This window comes from Bombus huntii, chromosome 3, assembly GCF_024542735.1.
Source record: "Bombus huntii isolate Logan2020A chromosome 3, iyBomHunt1.1, whole genome shotgun sequence".
In the NCBI taxonomy this organism is placed as follows: Eukaryota; Metazoa; Arthropoda; class Insecta; order Hymenoptera; family Apidae; genus Bombus; species Bombus huntii.
In genome coordinates this window covers 10,074,394-10,100,596 of record NC_066240.1, presented here as the reverse complement: position 1 = coordinate 10,100,596, position 26,203 = coordinate 10,074,394, and the positions used below count along the sequence as shown (strand labels likewise).

Here is a 26,203-nt window from a genome sequence, read left to right as displayed (position 1 = left end):
GCATAGGGTTGGAATTTAATCTTAATGATGTAGTTATAAATATAGCTTATGTTCGTGCCCTTGAGGTAGAAGTTACACGTTCACTTAATTTCCACAGATAGTCGATCAGGGAGATAAAACTGGTTATATAGATTCTAATGATTTCGAAAACTAATCTTGTACCTAATATGGATTTTTCTGTGCAGCTGAATAGACAAGAGAATATCGATACGTTCGCAGTAGAATGGGTCAGCCATTGATGAGGGACTATATGTACATACTACATCCTATAGTTAGCTAAAAATATGCTTTCCCTGGTTTTGAACACATTTTATTCCTCATTGCACAAACTAATAAAATATATTACATAAAAAAAACGTCAGAAATATCAATTAATGAAATTAACAAACGCGCTTAACAATTGCTTAAATTATCGGTTTTTACGTATTTTTATATAGAAAGAAATTTATAATTTATGATACATTTACGTCATTGATATCTAAATACTTTAATATTGATAAGAATCATATGCATTATGAAAGTTATTGTATATTATTTGAACATATTTTGTATTTTAAGTGTGAAGTGAAAAGTTTGTTTTGCAATGTTTCTAATAAAAAAAGTCAAAAGCAGTGTTTCTAGTAAAAATTCAAGCTATCCAACATAGTTAGTTATGTCTAAAATTGGCATAGTATGCATTGTGATACAGACGAATTTGACATTAGACATCAATGTACACCAATAGACTTCAAACTTGCTATTAAATTTACTGAACAAAAGCAAGTATTAAATATTTCTTATTTTAAGTAGAGTCTTGAAACTTTATTTGGTATCATGGATATTCATACTGAGCCTCTTTTTCAGCAATTACAAAAGTTAATCGGATTTATGGATAAATGATAATCTGTTCTCTTCTTTTGTTCCTGCGCTGATTCGTTTCATGTTTATTGGCCGACTGTTCTGTGTATGGAGGGATAATTACCCACCGATAGACGAACCTTTTGTCGGTGAATATCGATTTTCGACGCCATGCACTATGTAGGTACTAGTTACTCTTGTTGGTGGATAATTGACGCCACGGACTTTATAGCGTCAAGATTCGATTAGGACCTAATGAAATATACCATAATAAATTCAATCAAATTGTTTTGACGTTGACACGTCTATCATCCTTTATTCTGATATCATTTCATCAATATTTAAAGCTTTGTTCCAAACCTTATGAATCGAAGGAGATCATGCACATACGACGTTGTGAAAAGACGTTTTCTTGATAGGACAAATATGTCTTCAACTTCGTTCTTATCCTTGTCCGAATTGTATTAATAGAATTCAACTTACACATTATTTATCTTTTCTCTAAATAGTTTTGTTTGATGATATTCTTAGATCTTTAAACATTTTATAATGTGTAGTTAAAAAGGGATATGATGGTGAAGAATTTTAATAAAAACAAGTTATGCTTCTTAAATACGCGCAAAGAGTTGCATAGAATAACACGAATAAAATAATAAAACTGCTTCATGAAAAAATAAATGATACTTTTGTTTCTATTTCTACGCGAAATATCCCACAGCCAGAATTTATACATCTATTAAAAAAAAATTTTAATTACAAACTCTCGTCGTTTCATTCCTCTTCAGCTGTCCCTCCTGAAATATTTAGCGATATAATATCAAATAAGATCATCTCGAAAGAACGTATCGTTACAATTAATTAAGAAGCGCGTGACCGCTACTGAATGGAAGCTTACGATCGTGTCTTTCTTCCGCGATGCCAGTTTCGCTAACGATGCCTTCTTATTTCCACAGAGAAAACGAGGAAAAAGTCAATCGCCAGCACCGCCGCCGTCGTGATCCGACGCTGAATTAAAAACAGACGGAAAATGTCGTCGGTAAAGGTGGCGGTGAGGGTACGGCCCTTCAACAATCGAGAGATCTCCCGTGAGGCACAATGTATCATCGAAATGTCCGGCAATACTACTTGTAAGTATAATTTAATTCCCGTACATTGTCCGTACTTTCACGCTGTTGTCCGCTCGTATTTCGTCCTCCGTTTCGTTTCTTTCGTCTTTGTATTGTGGTCTGATTATTATTTATTCTCTACCTTTCTTCTTTTTTTAAATAAAAAAATTGTCTTCTACAAAACAAAACAGTTGCCGCGTTTACCACGAGAACAATTGCTTCTAACTATCAAGACATAGATGCATGTTCGTTTTTTCGCCATCGATTTGTCGTTCAATTATCATAATTGTGTTTGTATAGAACATATAGAACGAAACTCCTTCTGATTAGACAATTGTTTTTCACGAGTGTAAGCCTGTTATTTCATCTGATTTGAAGTATGTCTTTCCTACTGTTTCATGAACCAATATTCTTTGAAATGAAAAGGTAGTTTTTATACATTAACAAATTTAACATTGATTCAACTTGAATCTCAGATGAAGGAAAAATTGACATTATTTTGAAAAATATTACGTAATAATTGGGGCACACACATATTATGTAAGTGGGATATTACACTTGGGTTAACATTTTGCATACATGCATAACCACGTCCTTCGATCCTTTTCATTCATTTGAAATCTTCAGTTTAAACAACTTGAACTCAACAAACTTAGCTAATAGCGTGCCTTGTATACACGCGTTGTTTGTTGAAGGGAAAATCTACTTAAATGTCGAGGTGAAAATTCTGGTTCTCTCTTGTAAAAGTTTTTTACTCGATATTTCATGCAATTTCTCGTGCAACTTTAATGTTGCGTCACGAATTGAACGAAGAACTTCGGTTCCTTAAGTCTCGTAAAATGCAAATGGATCACGGGGCAAGTTTAATATTAGATAAAGTTGAGAGAACACATTGACGTCAGTTCATTGGTGTGTAATGATTTCGTTGTGAAATTTCGATATAGTTAATCAATATTTTTACATGGACATGTAATCCCACGTTCCCGGATTTTGTGTTTTATATATTTATTTTTTCTTTTATATAATCACCTGCAGCTGACCTTATTCGCCCGTGACACGCGTATTAATCTAATTATTTATTTGTCTATCGATTTGTGTGTGCATAATATATGCTACATGTTTATATAGCTTTTGATCAGTACGTACGAATGAGAAAAGTTTATATTTGGAAACTTTCTATTCATTTTTTATGGGTCTTATCCGAGAATCATGTTTAATATACAACGCAGAAAAAGTTGGAAATGAAATAAGAACGAGTAATAAGTTATGACTTCCTTTTGTATTACTAATTTGCTGTTTTGCGTGTTCCAGCGATATTGAATCCCAAAGCACCACCGGGCAGCAAAGATGCGCTCAAGAGCTTCAATTACGATTATTCCTATTTTTCCATGGACGTAAGTATATACCTTTTTCGTTTTATTGAATTTCCGTAAAAATCAATCATTTGTATTGGTGTTCCTTTCATTTCATTGCTCTAAAGATCTATTATAAATATAGCATAAATTCGTTCATTATTAATAAAGTGAATTGTTTTTGCCACGTTACTCTTAATTAAAATTACGGACCAATAAGAAGAATCGAACTATTTAAAGAGAGTCTAAATTATATAGGTACTTACAATAACTCCTACTGAGATTAAGACCAAGAAGAAGTTAATAAAAGGACACAAGTTAAACATGTATTCGATAATTTATCGCATTATCGTAAAACCGATATCGGGAACAGATAGTATAAAAACATAATAAATGGACTATATTCTTTATAGCCAAACGACGCAAATTATTCTTCACAACTAATGGTCTACAAGGATATCGGCGAAGAGATGTTGGAGCATGCTTTCGAAGGTGAGCATATACCAAATGGAAAATTTCTGAACGTCTGCACAGATTGATCGAACAATTTCGCAATACTTTAGGCATCGTGTACTCGAATTGTCGCATACCGCGGAATTTACGTCGAGGAACCGAACATGTGGACCCACATACCATCCGGATAGGAATTTAGTCGTTCGAATTCTCATACGATCTTGGCATATATTCACGACACACGAATATATGCTACCGTTAAAAAATTTGAAAACATTATTTTACTGTTCTTTTGAATTTCTTATAAGAAATGATTATTGGAAGGACATCTTGTTATACCTTTTACAATACCCGCAATTTTTAGAAATATGTAGACGCATTACCATTTATGAATATTAGGGATATCTACTCGTTATATTTATTGAACTAAGTTTGGAGAAATTTGTAATAAAATAATTAAAAAATAAAGATAGTGAAAATTTATTATTTAATATGTATTATCAATTATTCAATTATTCAGTAATTATTCAGTAATTATTCAGTAATTATTCAATTTGCATCAAATATCAGCAGGAGTTTTACTACTTATGACCAACAGTATATGTACGACACGATATAGTTTTAGCTACTAATTTTAATTATTTAAAAATTTAACTAATAATTAATTTGAACAATGACTTTGTTAACACGTAGGTTACAACGTCTGTATATTCGCTTACGGACAGACCGGTGCTGGCAAATCGTACACCATGATGGGTAAACAAGAAGAAGGTCAAGAGGGAATAATACCTCAAATTTGCAAGGACCTCTTTAGAAAAATCAGTCGCAATTCAAATGAGTGCCTGAAGTATTCTGTTGAAGTGAGTTATATGGAAATATACTGCGAAAGGGTGCGGGATCTCTTAAATCCCAAGAACAAAGGAAACCTTCGTGTACGGGAGCATCCTCTGCTTGGACCGTACGTTGAGGACCTGTCCAAATTGGCGGTGATGTCGTATCAAGATATTCATGATCTTATCGATGAAGGGAACAAGGCAAGGTATGTACATTAAATACAAAATTAATGAAATTTAATAATTCAAATTGATTAAAACATCTAATTAATTGAAAGATTAGTATTATACCTTTACTATATAATATATTATAAAAATTGATATAAAATATATTTGGGAGTATAAAATACATTTGATATTTTATTTCATATATCTTATATTTTATTTCAAAATATTTTATTTCATATCTTATTTTCTTTTTTTCAGAACGGTAGCAGCCACAAATATGAACGAAACGTCTAGCAGATCTCATGCCGTATTTACGATATTCTTCACGCAACAAAAGCAGGATTCTGCAACAGGATTAGTGACAGAAAAAGTCAGCAAAATCTCCCTGGTCGATTTGGCGGGTTCTGAAAGGGCTGATTCTACTGGTGCAAAGGGTACGAGGTTGAAAGAAGGTGCCAATATTAACAAAAGCTTGACGACCCTTGGAAAGGTTATCAGTGCCCTTGCTGAAATCGTAAGCAATATTTTTTACCTATAAAAAAATAATGTATAATGCATAGTAGGAAGACGATTTGAAATTTATATTTCTCGTATGAGGGAACGTAAGATTACGATGAAATTGCTTTTTTATTTTATTGACACAAGTCATATAAAAAATGGATACGTTGTACAATTGGTTGTACAGAAGTTGCACAATTTTATCCTTTCAAAGTTACGTAGATGTTGCCTAAATTTCACATTAACGAAACCCATGTCTTCTGTTTACTCTACTGTCGTTTATGGATTTTTAGGCGGTAAGTTCGTGTATCCATGATCTTTTAACTCACTTATTTAATTTAACAATATTACAAATCAAATGTATCGTAATATTTTTAATTCGTCAAATATGTGATAATTACTTATACTTTGAAATACTTTGAATGTTAGTCTGCTAAATTTTTGTATACAAGATGGACAGTGAATGAGTCCTTGTTTTGGTCATCTAGGCGACTAAAAAGAAGAAAAAGGCTGATTTCATCCCCTATAGAGATTCTGTTCTAACGTGGCTTTTGAGAGAAAATCTAGGAGGTAATTCTAAAACAGCAATGATTGCGGCAGTGAGTCCAGCGGACATCAATTACGATGAAACCCTCTCCACCTTACGGTATAGTTACTCATCACTCTTGTAATTTTTCTATTTTCACCTTTATTAACTGATCTTTTTTTCAAGCATTTTTGTTTTCTCAAAAGTCTCACGACGATTCCAGTGCATAGTTATTTAGAGTTGTAAGAATTTTTGGCATCAAAAAATTTAATGGATATGAATAAATCTCCTTTCTTCGATAGTTTATTTGTATAAAATAGCTAACTATATAAAATAACTTGTAATAGGCTGCATGTTTTTTTGTAATTGTTCCCGTTACTATCATATCTACTTTTGTGGATAATTATTTTTATTATTTTTACTTTGGTAAACTACAGATACGCAGACAGAGCGAAACAAATAGTTTGCAAAGCCGTCGTCAACGAAGACGCGAACGCGAAGCTTATCAGAGAACTCAAAGAAGAGATTCAAAAATTGCGGGAATTGCTGAAACAAGAGGGTATTGATGTTCAAGAAGGTAAGTTGGCTTTTCACCATATAATACCCGAATTTTAAAGAGTGATGCCCTCTTTCTCTATACAGGCATACAGGCATTTTATGACATTTGAAATTGAAAGTCTAGTAATCTGAGCACATTTGCGTGTGCCTGATAATCTGTCAGGGTTGGTTTGTTACGTTTTCTAATAATTCTATAATGAAAATACTTTTTACGGAAGAGTAATATTTGAACACTGGTTAAACTGTAAACGAAATATGGTATTTCTTCCATTAGACGATACTCTTTCTTGATCATTGATATTCCTCCCGTGTAAAAAAAGAAAATATGCTATAAATGATTTAATAGGTTGCAAAAATAATTTTTCGCAGTGTTCTACGCGTTTTAGTAAACTTGCTCGTGTAAAAGAGAAAAGAAATATTACTGTAAAAATATATCAAGCTGATAGAAAGGACAAACGATGATAAACAAAAAGATATAGAGAGAAATAAAAAAATAAGGAGAGACAAATTGTAAAAAAGTAGTGCGCGGTAGACAAGCCACCATTTACATAGTACATTTTTTTTCTTTGTTTCCCCTGTGCTTGACGTAGGGCCAGATGGTAAAGTCACATATGAAAAGAAAGAATCTAGTAAGTAAAATAACCGACAATCCACACAACGAAAAGTCTTATAAAAGCCAGACAATCGATCACTCTTCTGCGCCTGTTCTTTGAACGTCCGCTTCATTCACGGCCAAGTGCATAATGCGTGTCATCTATCTATCTATTTCTATCTCTCTGTGTTTTTGTCGATTTTCCGACAAAATTCTCTTTACATATGCTTCGCGATACGCATTCTGTTTTTTCCTTTAACATATATATACAACCCTGTGATAACCAGTGCCTAATGATTATCATTGTTCCTGCCTCTCGTAGGCTGCATAATTAGCGGCTTTTAGCGTTCCTCGTTAAAAAAAATATAAGAATGAACATGAATAATAGAGAAAGGACACATCGTATGGTTGCATAGAACGCAACATTCTTGTGTATTTTATAAACCAACGTTAAATTAAACCAATGTACAATCGAGTCACTCAGATGGATTTTTCGGTACAGTATTTTAGTAAGCAGCATATGAGGATAAGCGGATACCTTGATCCTTGTTACAATTAATCATTCGTTACGATATTACCATATTTTTTGGATTACAATAGATTGTTGTAACTAACCGATAAAAACGAATCGTTACAAGTAATTCGATATTGATCGGAAATTCAGAAAGGTAGCATTTCCTCTAAGATAAACTTCTAAGTAGATTGTGGATGTTGATGGAAATTCATATTTTTATAAACACAAATAAAGAAATAAAAATTAAATGAGGATTTTTGTATATTATATACATTCTGTATATTTTTGCACTTTTAAATATATAAACATCTGTAGTATAGTTATAAGGAAAAAATAGTCATATAAAATGTAACTGATTGTGTTATGAGCCGAACAATTTGATTGAGATCAATGTATCATCGTCATCATAATATCATTCTTTAGAAAAATCTTGTTAGCGTCTTCGAGAGAATCTTAAATGATATGTAAACATGTAATTACAATTCATTTCGCGTCGAGCGGCCACATATGAATTCAGGCTTTATAGTTTTCCATTGTGTCAGAATTCCTCTCCAGTAAACACGTGTTGTTTGCCTCGCTTATTATCCACTTAGATCCATCACTTTGTTCCCGAACCAGCCTAAAGGTATTGCATGGCACTCGACAATGAACATCTCGAACGCATCTCGGACGCAGTGACACGAGCACCGTTTACTAGACTTCAACCAAAGTTTAATGAATATTGTAGCTGGATAGCAATATTTGATTGAGCGCTGCGCTTGATTTGCATAAATATATACGGATCGTTTGTATTTGTCATCTTTACAGTATTGTATGCCACGAAGATATTTTTTATTCTCAAAAATTTGTGAAGTATGCAATCTCAATTTTATAATCAGAGATTTCACATTGAATTTCATCCCTAATTTCTTTTAAGATAGAACGTTGCTTTATATGCGATAATCAAAATAAGAAAATGAATTTTTAATATTTTGTAAAATTTAATCCTTTGGTATTTCATAAGAAAAAAGATATAAGTTTTAATGTGTTAATTTTCATGTACGTGAATAACTTTGAAACAACTTTCTTTTATATACAATATATATTATTATTCAAAGAAGTTCTCTGTTCAATGAAATAATATAATAACAGCTTTTATTCATGAAGGAGAATGTCTAAATTACATGTTCTATTTCCTGTTTTTTCTAAAGAACATTTTTCATTGTGATACGGATCATGGGACAGATCTTGGCAAAAATTTTCTCTTTCACTTACGCCACTGCTTTAGTTATGGCTTTTGATGTTTCCGAGACGCGTGTTATACCCCTGGCTGAGACTCGCCATTCTAAATTCAACCCCTTATACTTTCTGTATCTTTATTCGATTCTATTTATCTCACAGGGGATGAAATCGTCCGAGCAACCAAACGCGAGGACGACGTGAAGGAAAGTCGGCCCAGAATCCCGTCTCACACCACATCGACTATCGCTGAAGAAGCAGTGGATCAATTGCAAGCTTCAGAAAAACTTATAGCCGGTAAATGAAATATTAATTTTTTTAACAAACTACATACACGAAAATAAATTTTATGGTTAGATAAATATTTTTTTAAAGTTAAAAAAGAACGCTATTGGAAACAATTATGTATATATATAACACTAAACGAAATGATAAAAATTAGGAGTATACGAAATTTGCTGTCATTTACTTCTCAGAATTGAACGAAACATGGGAAGAGAAGCTGAAACGAACCGAGATAATTCGTTTACAACGCGAGGCGGTGTTCGCCGAAATGGGGGTTGCTGTGAAAGAGGATGGAGTCACGGTTGGTGTATTCTCTCCAAAAAAGACTCCTCACTTGGTGAATCTGAATGAGGATCCGCTCATGTCCGAGTGTTTGATTTACTACATCAAGGATGGCTTCACACGTATCGGTAGCGCCGAAGCTAACATACCGCAAGATATACAGTTATGTGGTCCTCACATACTGAGCGAGCACTGCGTCTTCGAGAATCACGAGGGTATTATTACCCTGATTCCGAAGAAAGGAGCTTTAATTTACGTTAATGGACGTGAGGTCACTGAACCGATCGTTCTGAAGACCGGATCTCGCGTCATCTTAGGAAAGAATCATGTGTTCAGATTCAATCATCCTGATCAGGGTAAGTAGTGTATATACTTTGTTCTATGCTTAACCCCTTACACTCGATACCATTTATACCTAAATGCCTCCAGTAAGAATAAGCTTCGTACAAGCATGGAAGACTGGGCATTAAATTTAAATTTGACTACGTACGGCAAGAATGTGTATTGTGCGTGTGTAATCTTTAAGAGTGCGATATGATTGGCAGATGGAAGTTATGTGTGAACTGTTGAAAGATTCAGAACTGAAAAAGTTGTTCTAAGAGTTATTCTTATTACATTCTTTATTTCTATCTTATTACTAAATATAGCTTTATCTACGTTATCTTATATTTAATGAGGAGAGACCCGCCTATAACCCAACATGTCTACAATGATATTATGTGAAAAAAGATATTTTGTTGACTGCGCAGTCCGTGAACGAAGAGAGAAGGGATCTCCAGCAGAAACTCCTGGAAATGGAGAAACAGTCGACTGGAACTTTGCACAGATTGAATTGCTGGAAAAGCAAGGAATTGATCTAAAAGCTGAGATGGAGAAGAGATTATTAGCTTTGGAAGAACAATTCCGTAAAGAGAAGGAAGAGGCGGACCAATTGTTCGAAGAGCAAAGAAAGGTAAGTACAACTAATATTTTATAAACTAATGGATACTCAATGTGAATATTCATACATATGGTTTCTTGTATTTTTACGTAGAACTACGAGGCTCGAATAGACGCACTGCAACGACAGGTTGAGGAACAAAGCATGACGATGTCAATGTACAGCAGTTATACCCCCGAAGACTTTAACAATATCGAGGAAGATATTTTCGGTGAGTACACATATTGAATGGTTTTTAAAGTTATGATATAGCATATTCTGACTTTTTACAATTATTGAAATTCACGTAAGCAAGATAGTATAAGATCAACAATTATGGCTTGAACTATCATAATTTCAAGCCAGTGATCTTTGATCAAACATTTTTCACAGTTCTGTATACGAATGAGGAATGATCACATATGTAATAGATCGTTATATTCCTTTCGTTAAAAGGTTTGAATTTGTAATGGACTCACCTATAGTTTATATCGTAAACTTTTTTAGAAAAGTCTAACTAAAGGGACATACACCGTTGTCCGTCATATAATTTCAGTTTCATTCCATTACAAATTTTATCATTGTACGGATCTGTGAGACGATCAGATGGTGGTACGTAACGAATTGTTAATAATATGTTCTCTGAATGTACGTTGATTGTTCGATTTTGTCTTTCAATTAACTTGCGATGCACGCATGTAGTTAACCGGTATGACATCACTATATTTCTTTTGTGCTCCTGAAATTTTTACTTTTTCCCCATTATTAAAAAGTTGTTGGCAGTCTCGAGGTATGTTTCTTAGAAAGATCGCTTGTCGCAAAATGAAATGGTGTATCATCTGATCGTGGACAGAACGCCAGTCGCTTCTTTTAACGAAGGAACCAGTATCCACGAAATGCTTGGCTTCTCTGACTGTTTTGCCTGGTAATGGCTTGCATTTCAGTCAACCCCTTGTTTGACGCAGAGAGCAACTGGACCGAGAGAGAGTTCCAACTGGCCGCTTGGGCCTTCCGCAAGTGGAAATATCATCAATTCACAAGTCTTCGGGATGATCTATGGGGCAACGCTATATTCCTCAAAGAAGCTAACGCTATTTCTGTCGAACTCAAAAAGAAGGTACATCCGTGGTTCATTCTTCGATGAACTAACGAAAACTCAAACCTTTATACGGCTCTTTCTTGATTATGAATCATCAACATTCATATCTTTCATCATATCTTTTGACATTCTTTCAAGAGCCATCATGAACATTTGATCAGTTTCACAAAGATAATCAAATATTTCAAAATAAATTATTCGAAAAAAGCTTTTTGTTAATCAGTCATCGGTCATAATATTAATTTAAGCCTGAATTACTGAAACTTAACAGATTTTCAAATTTCACAATTAATGCACTTTTGCGTACCCCCTTTTTGACGTTCTAATAGTCAAAAAAATACTTTGTATTCGCAAGTAATGACTTTACATTCCCATATCGATCCTTTGTTGATCTAATTGTTTAATCTTTTATTCATCACTGATATTTTGTTTTATTAATTCCATCCGCTTGTTTCGTACCTCACCATCACTTTTATAATTTAAGATTTCATTGGTCGTTTCATTTTTTCACAACGATACATCTTTATGTCTATTCCAGGCGATAAAAGCTTTTTCTACTTTTGCTTCACAAATATCATATATATCCTTTTTAGGTACAATTCCAGTTTACTTTGCTCACGGATACGCTTTACTCGCCGCTTCCTTCGGATCTCTTACCTGTCATTGACGACGAGGAAGAAGAAGAAAGGCCATTCCCGCGTACTATAGTTGCTGTAGAAGTTCAAGACACGAAGAATGGCGCGACACATTACTGGACACTCGATAAACTTAGGTGTGTTACATTTTATTTGACATTTCATTTCTTGAACATGCTTTACCTTATCATTTTATGTTTATATATACAGGGTGAGTCACATAATTTATTTCAAACTCTAGTACATATCTCTCGAGTAAAACGAGATATCAGAAAGCTTTCTTATTGCCACCTTTCTTCTTATTGCCATTATTTGTACCGAATATGATAGCTACCAGCTATTTTATAATCTCATTTCTTTTTTCTAATATCAGTATCAAATGCGAAAAAAATAAAATATCGTTCCTTTATCGATTTCTTTATTCTCGGCCATACGATCAGAATCGGTGTGTTGGCAGCACTTTAAATTCGTCGTACGATCGAATAGTGAGTCGATTAAAGAACTGATAAGAGTGCGGATTCGCGGATCAAGATCTACCATCGCTTTTAATTAGATGCGTGCTTGGATGAAACCGCACAGGGACACTCACGCAAGTAATACGTGTTAACTTATAGACAGCGCTTGGAGTTGATGCGACACGTGTACAACGAGGACTCGAGCCCCAGCACTCCGGAGGCCAAAGAGGATATTTTCCAATGTCTAACCGCCTACTCTAATCCGAAGTTCTCGCTCGCAAATCTTTTGCCTTCGAGGTTGGTGCTCGAACGCGTGAGACTCTTTCCTCTTTATCGTCACACGCTTCACGCCCATCCTCTAACTCTGTTAAATTTTTTATATATACGAATATGTGCAAAATGTCGATCTTAATCTCGTCTTATCACCGTATTTCTGCTACGTCTCAGTACACTGTCTGTTTGATTTAAACAGTTTCTCTATTCTTCCTCTCTTCCCTACCAACGAAATATACTTTCGCTTTGCAATTGTGCTAAATTCAACGAAAATGTACATTGATCAAGGATCTCTGCATGGCCAAGCGTGTTTAGTCTGTTTGATATTAACAATCGGAGCGGAATTAACCCCTCCGTATATTTTACAAAACTCTTTTATCTTATTTTGCATCTTATTTTTTAGTATATTTACATTTTTCTCTTTTATTTCCTCTTTAGGCAGTCTAGAGTTTCGTTGTACCAGTTTCAACGATTAGAATGAAATGAGAGAAATAGTCTGTATATTCTACATATTGACTAAAGAAATCTATAATCAAATTTATTAGATTGGCATTAACTGAAAATTAGTCGAAGGGTTTAACTCCTGTACACGTTTCAATTGCGTCCCGCTGAACACGTGCGCTCCTTGCTGCTGAAGTTTTCTCACATTATCGCTTCGTGACTTCACCGTGCACGTGTCACTGCGAATTACACGAAACTATGATTAAACAACTATGATCGAACAATTTTGACAAAAATCATATAGAATATTCTAGCTGTTCTATATCATCGTAACTCGTAACGTAACTCTTTCTTACTATGAAAATACAGGGACAGCAGAAGTATGTAAAATGTTGTCCTTAATATATCAACTTTATTACTTAGATGAAATAGAACTTGCATTTTTACGAAAATTTCAGTCACCGTTTAAGAAAAATAAAAGACACTAAAATTCTCATGTTATGTCCCTTTATTTGAACATCTACAATATCTGTCATACCACTTTCGAATACATCCGAACACAACACCACGCATACGGTGTAGTATTATGTACAGAGTGTCCTTCACTGTGCTTCTCGACAATGTTTGATTACGTTTTTATCTTATGGCTAAGAAAAATATGAACCGATTAACAACGGAGATTCGACGTTTTCGCTTTTGTGCAGACAAAGACTTGAACTGATGCGAGAAATGTATCACAACGAGGCAGAATTGTCGCCGACATCCCCGGATTTTAATATCGAGTCCATCACTGGAGGTGATCCATTCTACGACCGTTTTCCCTGGTTCCGAATGGTTGGCAGGTTCGTAAGAAACCTTTTTAAACATCAGACATTTCCAAAATCTATGCTTTAGATTATCTTTTTTTTAAATGTTTAACAATCTAGTTGACAGATGAAACGAATCTTCATAAACTTTTTTTTGAGGCAGTGAAGAGTACATTTTACAAAATAACCATTACCAAAAATTGTATTTTATAAATATTTAACGACCTAGTTGATAAATGAACCAAATATTTTAATGAACTTTGTTTTATTAATATGAAACATTTTGAGTTGTATTTGTAGTGTCGAAGCATTTTGACGTTTATGGCTCTATAAAAAAACGTTGGTAATAAATATACAATTTGTTTGTTGCCATAGGTCTTTCGTATATCTAAGCAATCTTATGTATCCCGTACCATTGATCCACAAAGTAGCGATAGTAAACGAAAAGGGAGACGTAAAAGGCTACTTGCGTGTAGCTGTGCAAGCTGTTGTTGGTACGTAATCAGTGTCTGTATATTTTCTTTTATTATCTCCTACCTTAAGTTTATTTAACTCCTTTATTTCCTCTGATGGGGGAAATTAAATACATATTATGTGACTGATTAGGCGATCTTAAGTTAACCGCATCGTTGAAATGCGTATACCTACATATATATTACCAGTAATACAATTGATTGCGAAACAATGTCGATACAATGAAATTAGACAACAGTTCCACCAATTATTTCAGAAGTAATTAAAGAAGTAATTAAAATTACGTTATCGTCATATAATTTTACTGTTGTATCGTTTCCTTGCTCTGTGGATTAAAATATTTATACGCGTTCACTATTGTTCATATAAATTTAATTTTAGTATTTAAAAGATGTTACAATAATATATTTTACTATTCGCCACATATACACATTTAAATAAGTAAATATATATACATAATATATTTTACATACTATTCAATACATACGCTTATTACTTGGATATCACTGCTTGTATTAAATATCAGAAGTCTTTACGTCAGTTTATATCAGTCATAATGAGAAATTTATTGCACGCGATCGATAAGAACACGAAACGCGTTATATTTTGTAGAAAAAGTATTCTGGCGTAGGATTTTCGTAACGAACCCTTGTTCCAGAAGAGGAAAACAGTGAATACTCAAGTGGCGTCAGACAGTCAGCTAGAATTTCTTTCGAGGACGACTTGTTTGGAAATCAAAAGCAGAACAAACGCAACACTCTGTTAACCCAGACTCTTGAGAAGAACCGTCAAATTCTGTTACACGAGGAACGCGTCGTGGAGGGCCACAACGAGCAAAAGGAGGTGAAAGACGAAGACGATATCGGCGATGCAGACAGTGGCAGAGGGGATAGCTCAGTTTCCAGCGACATGAAGGAAGAGGATCTACCGGATCATTTGCAACTTGGCTCTGAATTCACATTCAGGGTTACCGTGTTACAGGCCATGGGCATTTCCACCGAATATGCTGACATTTTTTGCCAATTCAAGTACGTTTAGTTTGATATAATACAATAATAAAGATATTTTATGTAAGAAATTGATAGTTAATGTATGATTATGATGCGTTATATCTAGTTTCTTGCACCGACACGATGAAGCATTTTCAACTGAGCCAGTAAAAAATACAGGAAAAGGATGTCCTCCTGGATTTTATCACGTACAAAATGTAAGCTACATTTACATTAAAATAAGAAATAACAAATAATTTGCATTAAATAAAAAAAAAGAAATAATTTATATATGATCAACTTCGATTATGTATTTCTTTATTCTTTTTTCTCGTATACTGTTCAGATCACGGTGACGGTAACAAAATCATTCTTGGAATATCTAAAAACTCAACCAATCGTTTTCGAAGTTTTTGGACACTATCAGCAACATCCTCTGCATAAAGATGCAAAACTGGAATAGTAAGCATTAAATAATTTCTATGAAATCTATCAGTTCGACAAGATATTGTCTTCTTTAATCTTTAAGATGATTAGTTATAACGATTTGGTAAGATATTATTGTCTTTCTTAAATCACGAATAAACTCAGTTGCATTGTATTTCATAGCGTAAGACAACCACCGAAGAGAATGCTTCCGCCATCTATACCTATCAGTCAACCCGTACGTTCACCGAAATTCGGCAGTGTTTTACCATCTCCGAGCACGTCACACGTGCACGCGAAATACGATGTATTAGTTTGGTTTGAGATTTGCGAGTTAGCGCCGAACGGTGAATACGTACCATCCGTGGTCGACCATAGCGACGATCTACCGTGTCGTGGATTGTTTTTGCTCCATCAGGGAATCCAGCGTCGGATTCGAATTACCATTGTACACGAACCAGCGTCTGAGCTGCGATGGAAAGATGTGAGAGAGTTGGTCGTCGGACGTATTAGAAACACGCCAGAACCAGAGGAAGAGGACAATGATTCGTCGGTGCTTTCGTTAGGGCTTTTCCCTGGCGAATATCTAGAAGTACCTGGTGATGATAGATGCATGTTCAGATTCGAGGCAGCGTGGGATAGTTCTCTTCATAATTCGGCCTTGCTCAATAGAGTTACAGCTTACGGAGAACAAATCTTCATGACAATTTCTGCTTACCTCGAGGTACGTTTACTCTTTATTTGAATGTTTTGTATTATATATTTATTAGAGATTTAATCATAGATTATGCGTTGTATATTTAATAGAGATTAAATGCCTCCATAAGATTCGTTCTTTGATTTATTTCTTTATATCATTTCTTTTAGTTGGAGAATTGTGGAAGACCAGCGATCATCACGAAAGACTTGAGTATGATCATTTATGGCAGAGACGCCAGAGTAGGGCCACGTTCTCTGAAGCATCTATTCAGCGGAAGCTACCGCAATCAAGAAGCAAACAGACTCAGTGGTGTTTACGAGCTGGTCTTGCGTCGTTCTTCGGAAGCAGGTAGCCCAGGTTTGTCTTGCTACCCTTAGCGTAGACCCCTCTTGATCCTTTCCCTCCTTGTCGATATAATAGTCGCACAAATTTAGAGAAAGGGGATATTTTGTTAGAAAGATGTTACTACATTATTAGATTATATAATAATAAGCTGCGGTGACAATCACGATGACTATTATATCATGTTATTAACGAATTGGCAATTTTCTTCGTTATGTTTTATTCCTTCTTAAATTATTTCGACAAAGAAATTTCCAATCTTGGCCAAGACGAAACATATTCATACTTCTTTTTAACATTTCGCTTTTCTCACATTCAGTACCCACCCCACTTTTGCAATTGTCTTTTGCAGGCGTTCAGAGGAGACAACGGCGTGTATTGGACACCAGCTCTACGTATGTTAGAGGAGAGGAAAATCTTCATGGATGGAGACCACGGGGAGATAGCTTAATATTCGATCACCAATGGGAGTTAGAAAAATTGACAAGATTGGAAGAGGTGGAAAGAGTAAGACACACGCTATTATTACGAGAAAAGCTCGGTATCGACAAAGTGTCATTCTGCAATAAAATATCTCATGATTTCACAAAGAGTGAGAAGGTAAAGTATCTTATATTTTTAGTCTTATAAAGATCTAAGAATCTTTATATAATATTTAAGCATTTGAGTAGAGGTGAAGAAAAGTTAAACAAACGAGATACATCCATTATGTTTATTCAATACAGGAGGTCTGCAACATGATGGCGAAAGCGACGAATGAAACGCATGCCAGCCCGGTGAAATTGAAGCGTTCAACTAGTAAAGACGTTTACGAGCCTTGGGAGATGACCGAAAGAGAAAAAGAACTAGCCACAAAGTATATCAAACTTATTCAAGGTCGCATTCCAAGCAAAGAACCCATTCTATTGTCCGACGTTTCACCCGGAGAAGACACTATGGCCGATATGACGGCATCTATGATATCTTCGGTGATATCATCCTCGTCCCAAGAGTCAGTATACGAGAGAGCTAGTGATTACTTAGAGCAGGTAACCCTCCCCGCATGCCTGAGTGCTCCTGCTAGTAGCGGTTGTCCACGCTTCGTCGCATCATCGTATTTTTATCTCGATGGCAAAAATAGATATTTGTTTTTCGAGATTCAAAGAAAAACGATACTCTCTTTCTTCATTCACATTATCATCGGTCATAATTTAATGCCAATAAAATGTAAATTAAAAGTGTAAAATTAAAAACTGGATAACTAATATCTCGAAATGAAAAACAAAAATATTTCTTAACAATTATGAGTGAAGATTGCGAGGATTCGATTCAATTTGAAGGTCGACTTGTCTCTTCCACATACGAGCTTGCAACAAACTCAATGAAATTATTGTATCAGATCGAAATTCGATTCACGTTCGCTTTTAAGAACGATCAATAATCGTTTGTTACGCAACGTTTCGAGTAGCTTCGCTGAGTGAAAATCGCGCTTTTAGCGCAATCAGCTTCTAAGAATCGCTTTCTGTCTACTTTGAAACACAACAATTGGTAGACGATGACTCGAGATTTTCGAGTCAAAGACAACCGCAAGTAAAATTGGACACGGTCAGGGTGATGCTGGAGTGTTACTTGCAGGCTGCTGGTATAATAGTATGGAGCAGATCTAAGTCGTGCATCCTTAGGTTAAGTTCACCGGAGAGAGCTAGACTGCAGGAACTGCAGGAGAGTATATTAGCCAGTGAATCCGCTAATCAACCGTGTACAATCGCACCGGCTCCATTGGGTTCATCTTCCCCATCGAAGGAGAATTTGGTACTCTACGTGCCGGAAGTCGAAGAAATTCGCATCAGTCCGGTTATTGCCAGAAAAGGATACCTAAATGTTCTCGAACACAAGACTAATGGTTGGAAGAAACGTTGGGTGGTATGTATATCTTGAATACAGTATTTTTATTTCTCCGTTTCTAGAATTGTTTGATATACTAAAAATATCATTGGTTATTAGGCTGTACGACGACCATACGTTTTAATCTTTCGGGAAGAAAAGGACCCAGTGGAGAGAGCTCTCATTAATTTAGCTACTGCTCAAGTTGAATATTCTGAAGATCAATTAGCTATGGTAAAAGTACCAAATACTTTCAGGTGAGTTATATAAAGTTATTTACGTGTGGATGTAATCCGTTTTAGACATCTCAAATCGGCATTCTTTATTTTACAGCGTCGTTACAAAACATCGAGGATATTTATTGCAAACTTTAGGAGATAAGGAGGTTTATGACTGGCTGTACGCTATTAATCCTCTTCTTGCTGGTCAAATCAGGTAAGGTTGTTCATTTGAAATTATATTTAAAAAAAGTCTATAATCCGATACGTTTATATGAACAAATAAAGATTTTAGGTTTTGAGAGTATTTATAAATTTGTATCACAACATATAATTCATAAAAATTTATTTATAACGTTAATAAATTTCACTAACGAAATATACTTTCAATTGTTACAGGTCAAAACTAGCACGCAAGGGGCCAGCTACAAATCTGAATAACGCTTCGCCTGTTGGTCTAGTCCCGCCCATAGATCAACAGTCGAACCAAAATAAGTGAGTGGCCGACACGTTGGCCGAGGTAACGAGCGTCATTGCAAAAGCCTCCGAAAAGGTGCTTTGCTGGTCGCACTCGGCCTTCGAGTCTCATGATCTCTGTAGCTTTCGATTTTCGGTAGTTTTCGATTATTAAAACGCCTCGAAAAATGCGTACTAACGATTGACTACCAGCTTCGGTAGCCGCCGATTAATATCTCGTGACATCTGATTTAACTACCCGTCAGCCCTTTTACTCCTGGCGACCGAATAGAGAAATGAAAATCGGAACGACTCTTAAATGCAAGGGCATGTTTATCCTTTGACAAAAAAAGAAAAAATGGTTATACGTGTTCGAATTATTGACATTATTACTTTCGGAATCGCAAATACTCCTTCAATGGTCTCTCCGTTCATTTTGATACACGATCAAAATGTACAATAACGTTGATGAGACATCACCACGAGCTCGCGATACCTATCTTATAATATATTCGAATTTCTCGATATTAGTCGGTCGTACGAAGCGATTCTCTTTTAAGCGTGGAACGCATACAGTGAAGAGCAACGTATTTATGCCTAAATAAAACATTCCTAAGACGATCATAGAAAACGAGGCAAGAGAATACACATTGTAGGTATACTCATTAAAGAGAAGATGTGGCGCGAGAGGAAGCAAGAAAGAGAGGGAGAGAACGAGAGAGAGAGAAGTAGGGAAAAGGCGATGTAGTGAAATTATGAATTTTTGAGTGTTTATGTCTGAAAGAAAGAGAGAAAAAGAGAACGAAAGGAAGAAGAGAACAGGAATTAAGGAAAGAGAGAAATAAGAGATTCTACACCAAGAAGGGTGCAGATGATTTCGAACGCGAATTCTAAACGGTAATCGTTGAACAATTCATTGTTAGTAATTCGTTTATGTAATTCTGTTTATCTATTATGACCGTTATCGAAATAATCCTTTTTCCTCTTGTTTCGTGTTGCTGTAGTATTAACCATTTTACACCTCGAATAATGAATACTTGAGTCATAAGTAGAATATCGAGGTCACAACAAATTTCACTCAAATTTGTACTCTTACTGTATAGACCAGTATTCAAACATAAAGATCGAGGGAAACATTTTTTTGTCTCAACAGAGAAACTTCGTAATAACAATACGGATAATTTGCAGTATTATTTAGACGAAACGTCGAGTCAGGTATATTTTTAATTCAGTACAAACGTTCGTTAAAACTTTTATGTCAGTGTTAGTTACTGGCATAACCCTTATTATCATTTAAGAAATATTTTTCTTCGTTGATTTCAGTTATATTCAAATTTTTCTATCGATCTTACCTAACCGAGTTATCAGTGAAAAGCGATTACCAACATATTCTGTTGAACGGCAGATAAAATGGGAAATTTGTAAGCGGATTATTTTCTCGGTTGTTTGTACGCGGAGGTTTACACAAAAGTGAGCCCCGCTTCTGTTACCGTTTTTGCTTACTATACTGTTGTAGAGTCTGATAGTTTTATTTTGTTAACGAGGACGTACGTGTCGATGAAGAACGAGAAACCGTACTTTAATAAGTTATATACGCACTCAGCTTTTTTAACCCTTTGAAGCAAAAATTTAGGTGAAACGAACCGATAGTATCGACATTAATCATTTTTCTTTTATATACATGAATTTTATTGCTCAGTACATATTAGCTTTAATTATTTATTTTAATTTATGTTATACTTTTACAACCATATAGTAGTAATCAAATTGCAATTACACACCCCAATTTAAGGGATAGACTGATTATTTATTACTTTTTAATTGAAATTGTAAATGTATTTAATTAATATTGCCAAGTATATAATATATATATTTCACAATTGAAAATTTGTGTGTAGTTATGAAACAGCCTCAAATACGAGAATTTAGTAGGTAATCCATTTCGATTATTTATTTATTAGTGGAAATTTGAATTAAACCGTACAATAAAATGAACGAATTGATGGGCAGAATTACCGCGATAAAATTAATTATTTGATTACGTCGTGTTTCAGTACATCCCCAAAAAATTATATTTCATTTTCCCTAGTATAACAATAGGAGTGCAATGTTGGTTAATTCTTAAAGCTAAATGATTTTTCATCCTTCAAAATGTATGAAAAACACTGTACAATATTAAAGTTTTTTAATTATCCTTCTTTTTTATCAAAAGGTGATATTTAGTATTGTTAGATTGTTGCTTATGTCTAATAATATATCAAAGAGACTCCAAATCCTGTTTAAAATGGGAATGGTAGAATCCATGTAACATAAATATAGAAAATAAATATAAGAAATGTAATATTCATAATATTAATTCTTGAAAGCAAGCACATTAAAAATCTGAACTGGAGAATGCAAAAAGTGTACTCTCTCTCTCTATTGCTATTTTCTAAGATGTTTATTGTATATCTACAGAATAACTGTACTTACAGACTTAGGATTAAAATAAAGGTTTACGACATGCGCTTTTACACAACAAAATAAAAAATAAACAATGCATAATTCAGATATTCATTCATTTTTTTTTAACATGTAAGAAGACATCTATAAATTGTACAAGAGCATAATACGTATATGTATGCATAATGTATTTATGAATATTACCTACGATACGTAGCATTTATATTTTAATCGTGTTATTTACGCATAATTTATTTGTTATACTATATATGACAAACAACTGTGCATGTAAGTAAATAAAACGAAAAGAAAAGTATTGCTTCAGGGGGTTAAAGACATAATTTATTACTACGTAAAGAAGGAAAAGAAATTGAATATTAAGCATGGAGTAGACAAATAAAAAATTAATTAAAGGAAAATAGGACAAGTGAGCAGAAAGAAAAATGATACGAGCGTTGTGAATAAAAATACAGGAACGCTGTCGATAAGATTAATAATCATTGTTGTTATTAAAAGACAAAATGCGGAATTAAAGGGAGACGAGAGAAGAGAAAGGGAAGAACTAAAGGGGAGAGAATGGAGAAGCGCGTGTGCGCGAGAGAGAGTGAGTGCGAAAGAGATAGCGCGAAAGACATGTTTGCTTATATATATAAGGTATATATATATATATACCTTATATATAAAGTATATTATATAAATATATAAATAAATTTAATATTAACATAAGCATTTTGTCAAATGTCAAAGACCATCTGGAGGCATACGATAAAAAGGCTAACAATGATTTGATCTGTACCAAGTATGTAAGTTCATGTACTTACTTGTTTGTAAGGTAACTAAAAACTCTATTGCAAAAACGTTTTCGTTTTTGATCGTTTGCTATGGAAAAAGACATGCATCGATGCTGTAACTTGTATTTATTATTATTATAATTATTCGATTTTCGCTAGACTCACTGTAAGTGGTAACGTGTAATAAATCGGTCAATAAAAAGCTTACATGCTTAATGAATTCCTTTTGTGACATATCCTTATGTTAAATTTGACATTAAAGGTAAAATTTGCTTTTTCGTTCCTTAAATGGACACAACAAAAAAATCAATAAAATATTATTTAATCATTAAAAATTCCTGCAATTAGCAACGAATTCATCAAAAGAATTTTTAAATCTTTCTTTATCTCTACAAACATATTTCCAGAGAAAATTTATATGTTCAGTCAACTTTTTAAAAGTGTTGGCTAATCTCTGTGCAACTTGTTCATTTGATTGAGTGGGTAGAAGATTTTGTACAATCTGGTTATATTTGTCTTGATAACAACATATCAAATAATAAATAGATATGCACACTTTCGATATAAAATATAAGTCAACTTGACGTGTTAAAATAACAGTAATTACTAACTGAAAAAGAGACATTAATTAGAACAAAATTATATATAACTTAATTGTAATATTACTTTGAAAAATAGGTTACATTTAAGAATGGTGCCATTATTTCACTTTTTGGACGGCCGTTTTGTATATTTTCAAAAATCTGTTATTAAAATTTCAATCATATTACAACACAACATAGATACATCATGACTAAATGAGAATAAACCCAATTCTATCGATGTTAAAAGTGATTGTCGGGTGGTAAATCGAGCACTTTTTGAAGATTATCCTTACAAAATGTATTTTAATTTAATTAGAATAGTTTCACAATGATTTTGATACAATAATAAATAATGGTAACTTACTTACTAATGGTAAACACAAATTAAAAACACAATTTAAATAAATTTATACAATAATTGTATGTAAACTGACTAATGACATAAAAATCAATCAGTATATTGTAAAATGTTAATAAAATTGCAGTGCATTTACAAAGTGCATTGCAGTGCAAAGAAAAGAACAAAAAGAATACCTTTTTAATGATTGCAAATGAAGATTATGATGATTTAAGATAATGAATTTGAAAGTTAAATTATGTAATATAATGAATGTACATAATAAATATGATATATATAAAGAATTTTTTTATCTCAAGCTTGTGATCATATACTTTTTTCATATTTTTATTAAAGATTTATACGTTTTAGAAGGCATTAATTGTCTAAATACATGTTTAAATACATAATGCAATTTTGTATAAAATTATTTACAATATCGATCTGCCTTCATCTTGCTTCTTCTATCCAATAAAGCTTCATGTAAAGTTCCTTCTCGTTTTGCTTTCTCTAGTTTAGAACTATCCTCTTTACTTATTCTTAATTTTTTGTCCTGGAATTTCTGGAACTTTCTCCTATAATATTGCCAATATATTATGTTTCTTATATTATATTGAAAACAACTTTTCATATAAAATCTATACTACTTACACATAATTCACTTCAACATCATGAAGAGAACCCTGTTCCTCTTTGGGAATATCCTTATTTGGATCTTGAGCTTTTTGAGTTATACTTCTTATAGTACAAAACTCAGAAGATCCAGCGGTCCTTTTCTGACAAATAATGTCATCTTCATCTGTAACTGATATGAAACAATCGTTGCTATTTAAAATAGCAAGCTTGTTATCCTAAAAAAATCATAGTTTTTTTTTATAAAATATATATAAATAGTTATATTTTTTTACACTTGTAGTGTTAAATTAATGATAGTAAAATTAAATAAATAATCTCATTCCTTTATACAAACTAATGAAAATGATAATCTTAATGAAATGACTCAGTAATCAAAAATTGCAATGAATAATATATTTACCTGAAATATTGGTTCCCACTGTTCAATCATACCTACTGCATCACTTCTTCCAATGACAACGCCTTTTTTATCAATACCTAAGTATTTTCCATAACCAGATTTCAATGCAACTTTAGTTTCACTTATTGGAAAAGCTGTTAGAATCTCTTCTGGTAAAGGCCCTTCACCTTCATTATGAGGTGCACCTAAGGTAAATAATCCATTATCTAATGCTTTCATGTAGATATGATTTCCAAATTCAATCGCTACTGTTCCTGTAACTTCTGACACTTGTGTAGCTTTCCACCAACCACCTATGAATAACATACAATACAATTACTTTGATAATCGATATGAGGAAGTACATATATATTAAAATAAAATACCATGACTTATAGTATCTTTATCTTCTGAGGTTATAATATGTCCTTTCTCTTGTTTTTTCAACTTCCTCTTTTTCGTTCTGTAAAAAACAAAAGAAAATAATTCATTATTTCTTAAAATATATATGCATTGAAACGAACATATTATGCATGGGAACAACTTGTATACCTTTTTTTTTCACCTTTCAAAACAAGTTTTCCAGTTCTCACTTTATCATATTCTGACATTTTCACGTTTCTTTATATATTAATTCTTATATATTTATTCTGTAATTTTAATTATTGTATTTAATACAATAAAATATTCTTGTGAATTACAGAAAAATATTTTTTTTGTCACGTACGTAAATATATAGATGAAAAGATTAACAATTATTATTAATATTTTGAATAATAAAGATTATATCAACAACATTGTCATGTTTTACACTTATTCTTATAGACTACAAGAAAAATAAACATCTACGATGTAGTTACTCTTTACTAGTTGTAGTTCTTATATTTCCTAAAATTGTATTAGAGAGGAAACTGGTTGTATTAATTAATATCAGTACCGTCATGTACGCCCTCTATTAAGCTCTGTGTAAACTAACTTGCGCCAAATTCATTCATTCATTGTAAAAGATCGTAATTGAAGCAATGAACAGAGACAATTTATCTAAGTAAATATTTTATTTTAATATGATTTTGGTAATATATAATCATATATAAAATATATAATCAAAGAAGATAATCGTAAGATAACCATATAAAAATATAATACTTAACAGTCAAATTATTTGCCACTGATAATTCTAATCACTTTCTGATTTGCATATTTATCTAAGTTACTATGGAAAAGAACATTGTCAAGGCACAAACAATTGTTCTTATTTGATCGTAAACACATTGCATTTTTTATGTAACAACCGAAGACACAAGTATACCGGACGAAAGTACGAAAGACAGAATTGTAAAGCTAATCCCGACATCCGGACACTATTCTAAAAATGTGGAAATCATGATAGATTAAAGATTTTTCAATTTGTAATTGGTTTATCAAAATATAGTTATTTGTTTCAAGTTTAATTCTTTCTGTATTCTTTCTAAACCATTCGTTAATTCCTCATTTGTTTAATTAAAAATTCCTAAACACGAAGAGAGTGCTTTAGCATTCCCCAGGTAATAACCCAGCCTGAAATTCCCCCAGTTCTTCACTTCAACAGTTCAGTTCAACAGCACTAGTGCACGATTAATCACACAACTATAACATAATAGGTCTCGACCTTGACATGCGCTAGGGAAAACCGTCCAAAAATTGAGTCGTGACTTGTGAAAAGTTCTGAAGACAACA

General features: G+C 33.4%; 2 protein-coding genes across 14 annotated transcripts in view; one reads left to right on the top strand and one right to left on the bottom strand.

Annotated features, from left to right (window-relative positions):
- The window catches only part of LOC126863810 (kinesin-like protein unc-104), a 35,450-nt gene extending 12,679 nt beyond the window's left edge, over nucleotides 1–22,771 (top strand). For 2 of the 13 annotated variants that reach the window (XM_050614358.1, XM_050614357.1), the window contains exons 2-29: nucleotides 1,791–1,964; nucleotides 3,255–3,337; nucleotides 3,709–3,787; nucleotides 4,442–4,787; nucleotides 5,008–5,263; nucleotides 5,736–5,893; nucleotides 6,211–6,350; nucleotides 6,922–6,960; nucleotides 8,818–8,952; nucleotides 9,132–9,578; nucleotides 9,972–10,174; nucleotides 10,256–10,373; nucleotides 11,086–11,258; nucleotides 11,834–12,012; nucleotides 12,490–12,627; nucleotides 13,749–13,886; nucleotides 14,226–14,344; nucleotides 14,983–15,352; nucleotides 15,441–15,531; nucleotides 15,660–15,775; nucleotides 15,923–16,463; nucleotides 16,607–16,796; nucleotides 17,134–17,381; nucleotides 17,507–17,809; nucleotides 18,396–18,683; nucleotides 18,765–18,901; nucleotides 18,978–19,079; nucleotides 19,262–22,771. In XM_050614358.1, coding sequence (XP_050470315.1) covers nucleotides 1,865–1,964; nucleotides 3,255–3,337; nucleotides 3,709–3,787; nucleotides 4,442–4,787; nucleotides 5,008–5,263; nucleotides 5,736–5,893; nucleotides 6,211–6,350; nucleotides 6,922–6,960; nucleotides 8,818–8,952; nucleotides 9,132–9,578; nucleotides 9,972–10,174; nucleotides 10,256–10,373; nucleotides 11,086–11,258; nucleotides 11,834–12,012; nucleotides 12,490–12,627; nucleotides 13,749–13,886; nucleotides 14,226–14,344; nucleotides 14,983–15,352; nucleotides 15,441–15,531; nucleotides 15,660–15,775; nucleotides 15,923–16,463; nucleotides 16,607–16,796; nucleotides 17,134–17,381; nucleotides 17,507–17,809; nucleotides 18,396–18,683; nucleotides 18,765–18,901; nucleotides 18,978–19,079; nucleotides 19,262–19,361 — 5,337 coding nt within the window. In that variant the 5' untranslated portion in view covers nucleotides 1,791–1,864 and the 3' untranslated portion in view covers nucleotides 19,362–22,771. The remainder of the gene's footprint in view (nucleotides 1–1,790; nucleotides 1,965–3,254; nucleotides 3,338–3,708; nucleotides 3,788–4,441; nucleotides 4,788–5,007; nucleotides 5,264–5,735; nucleotides 5,894–6,210; nucleotides 6,351–6,921; nucleotides 6,961–8,817; nucleotides 8,953–9,131; nucleotides 9,579–9,971; nucleotides 10,175–10,255; nucleotides 10,374–11,085; nucleotides 11,259–11,833; nucleotides 12,013–12,489; nucleotides 12,628–13,748; nucleotides 13,887–14,225; nucleotides 14,345–14,982; nucleotides 15,353–15,440; nucleotides 15,532–15,659; nucleotides 15,776–15,922; nucleotides 16,464–16,606; nucleotides 16,797–17,133; nucleotides 17,382–17,506; nucleotides 17,810–18,395; nucleotides 18,684–18,764; nucleotides 18,902–18,977; nucleotides 19,080–19,261) is intronic. The other 11 variants (XM_050614361.1, XM_050614359.1, XM_050614360.1 and 8 more) reach the window with 11 other exon arrangements.
- Nucleotides 22,772–23,793: 1,022 nt separating this feature from the next.
- Nucleotides 23,794–25,394, bottom strand: LOC126863827 (protein FRG1 homolog). Its single transcript, XM_050614411.1, has 5 exons — nucleotides 25,040–25,394; nucleotides 24,874–24,950; nucleotides 24,509–24,801; nucleotides 24,124–24,323; nucleotides 23,794–24,047 (listed from the first exon to the last, which is right to left on the bottom strand). The coding sequence occupies exons 1-5, from the start codon at nucleotides 25,096–25,098 to the stop codon at nucleotides 23,900–23,902; spliced, it is 777 nt and encodes a 258-aa protein (XP_050470368.1). The 5' UTR covers nucleotides 25,099–25,394; the 3' UTR covers nucleotides 23,794–23,899.
- Nucleotides 25,395–26,203: the final 809 nt, after the last annotated feature.

Coding starts and splice junctions, on each gene's coding strand:
- LOC126863827 (XM_050614411.1), bottom strand. CDS start 25,098: ATGTCAGAATATGATAAAGTGAGAACTGGAAAACTTGTTTTGAAAGGT. Junction 24,951..25,039: donor TTGAAAGGTGAAAAAAAAAG/GTATACAAGTTG, acceptor TGTTTTTTACAG/AACGAAAAAGAGGAAGTTGA. Junction 24,048..24,123: donor GATGTTGAAGTGAATTATGT/GTAAGTAGTATA, acceptor GCAATATTATAG/GAGAAAGTTCCAGAAATTCC.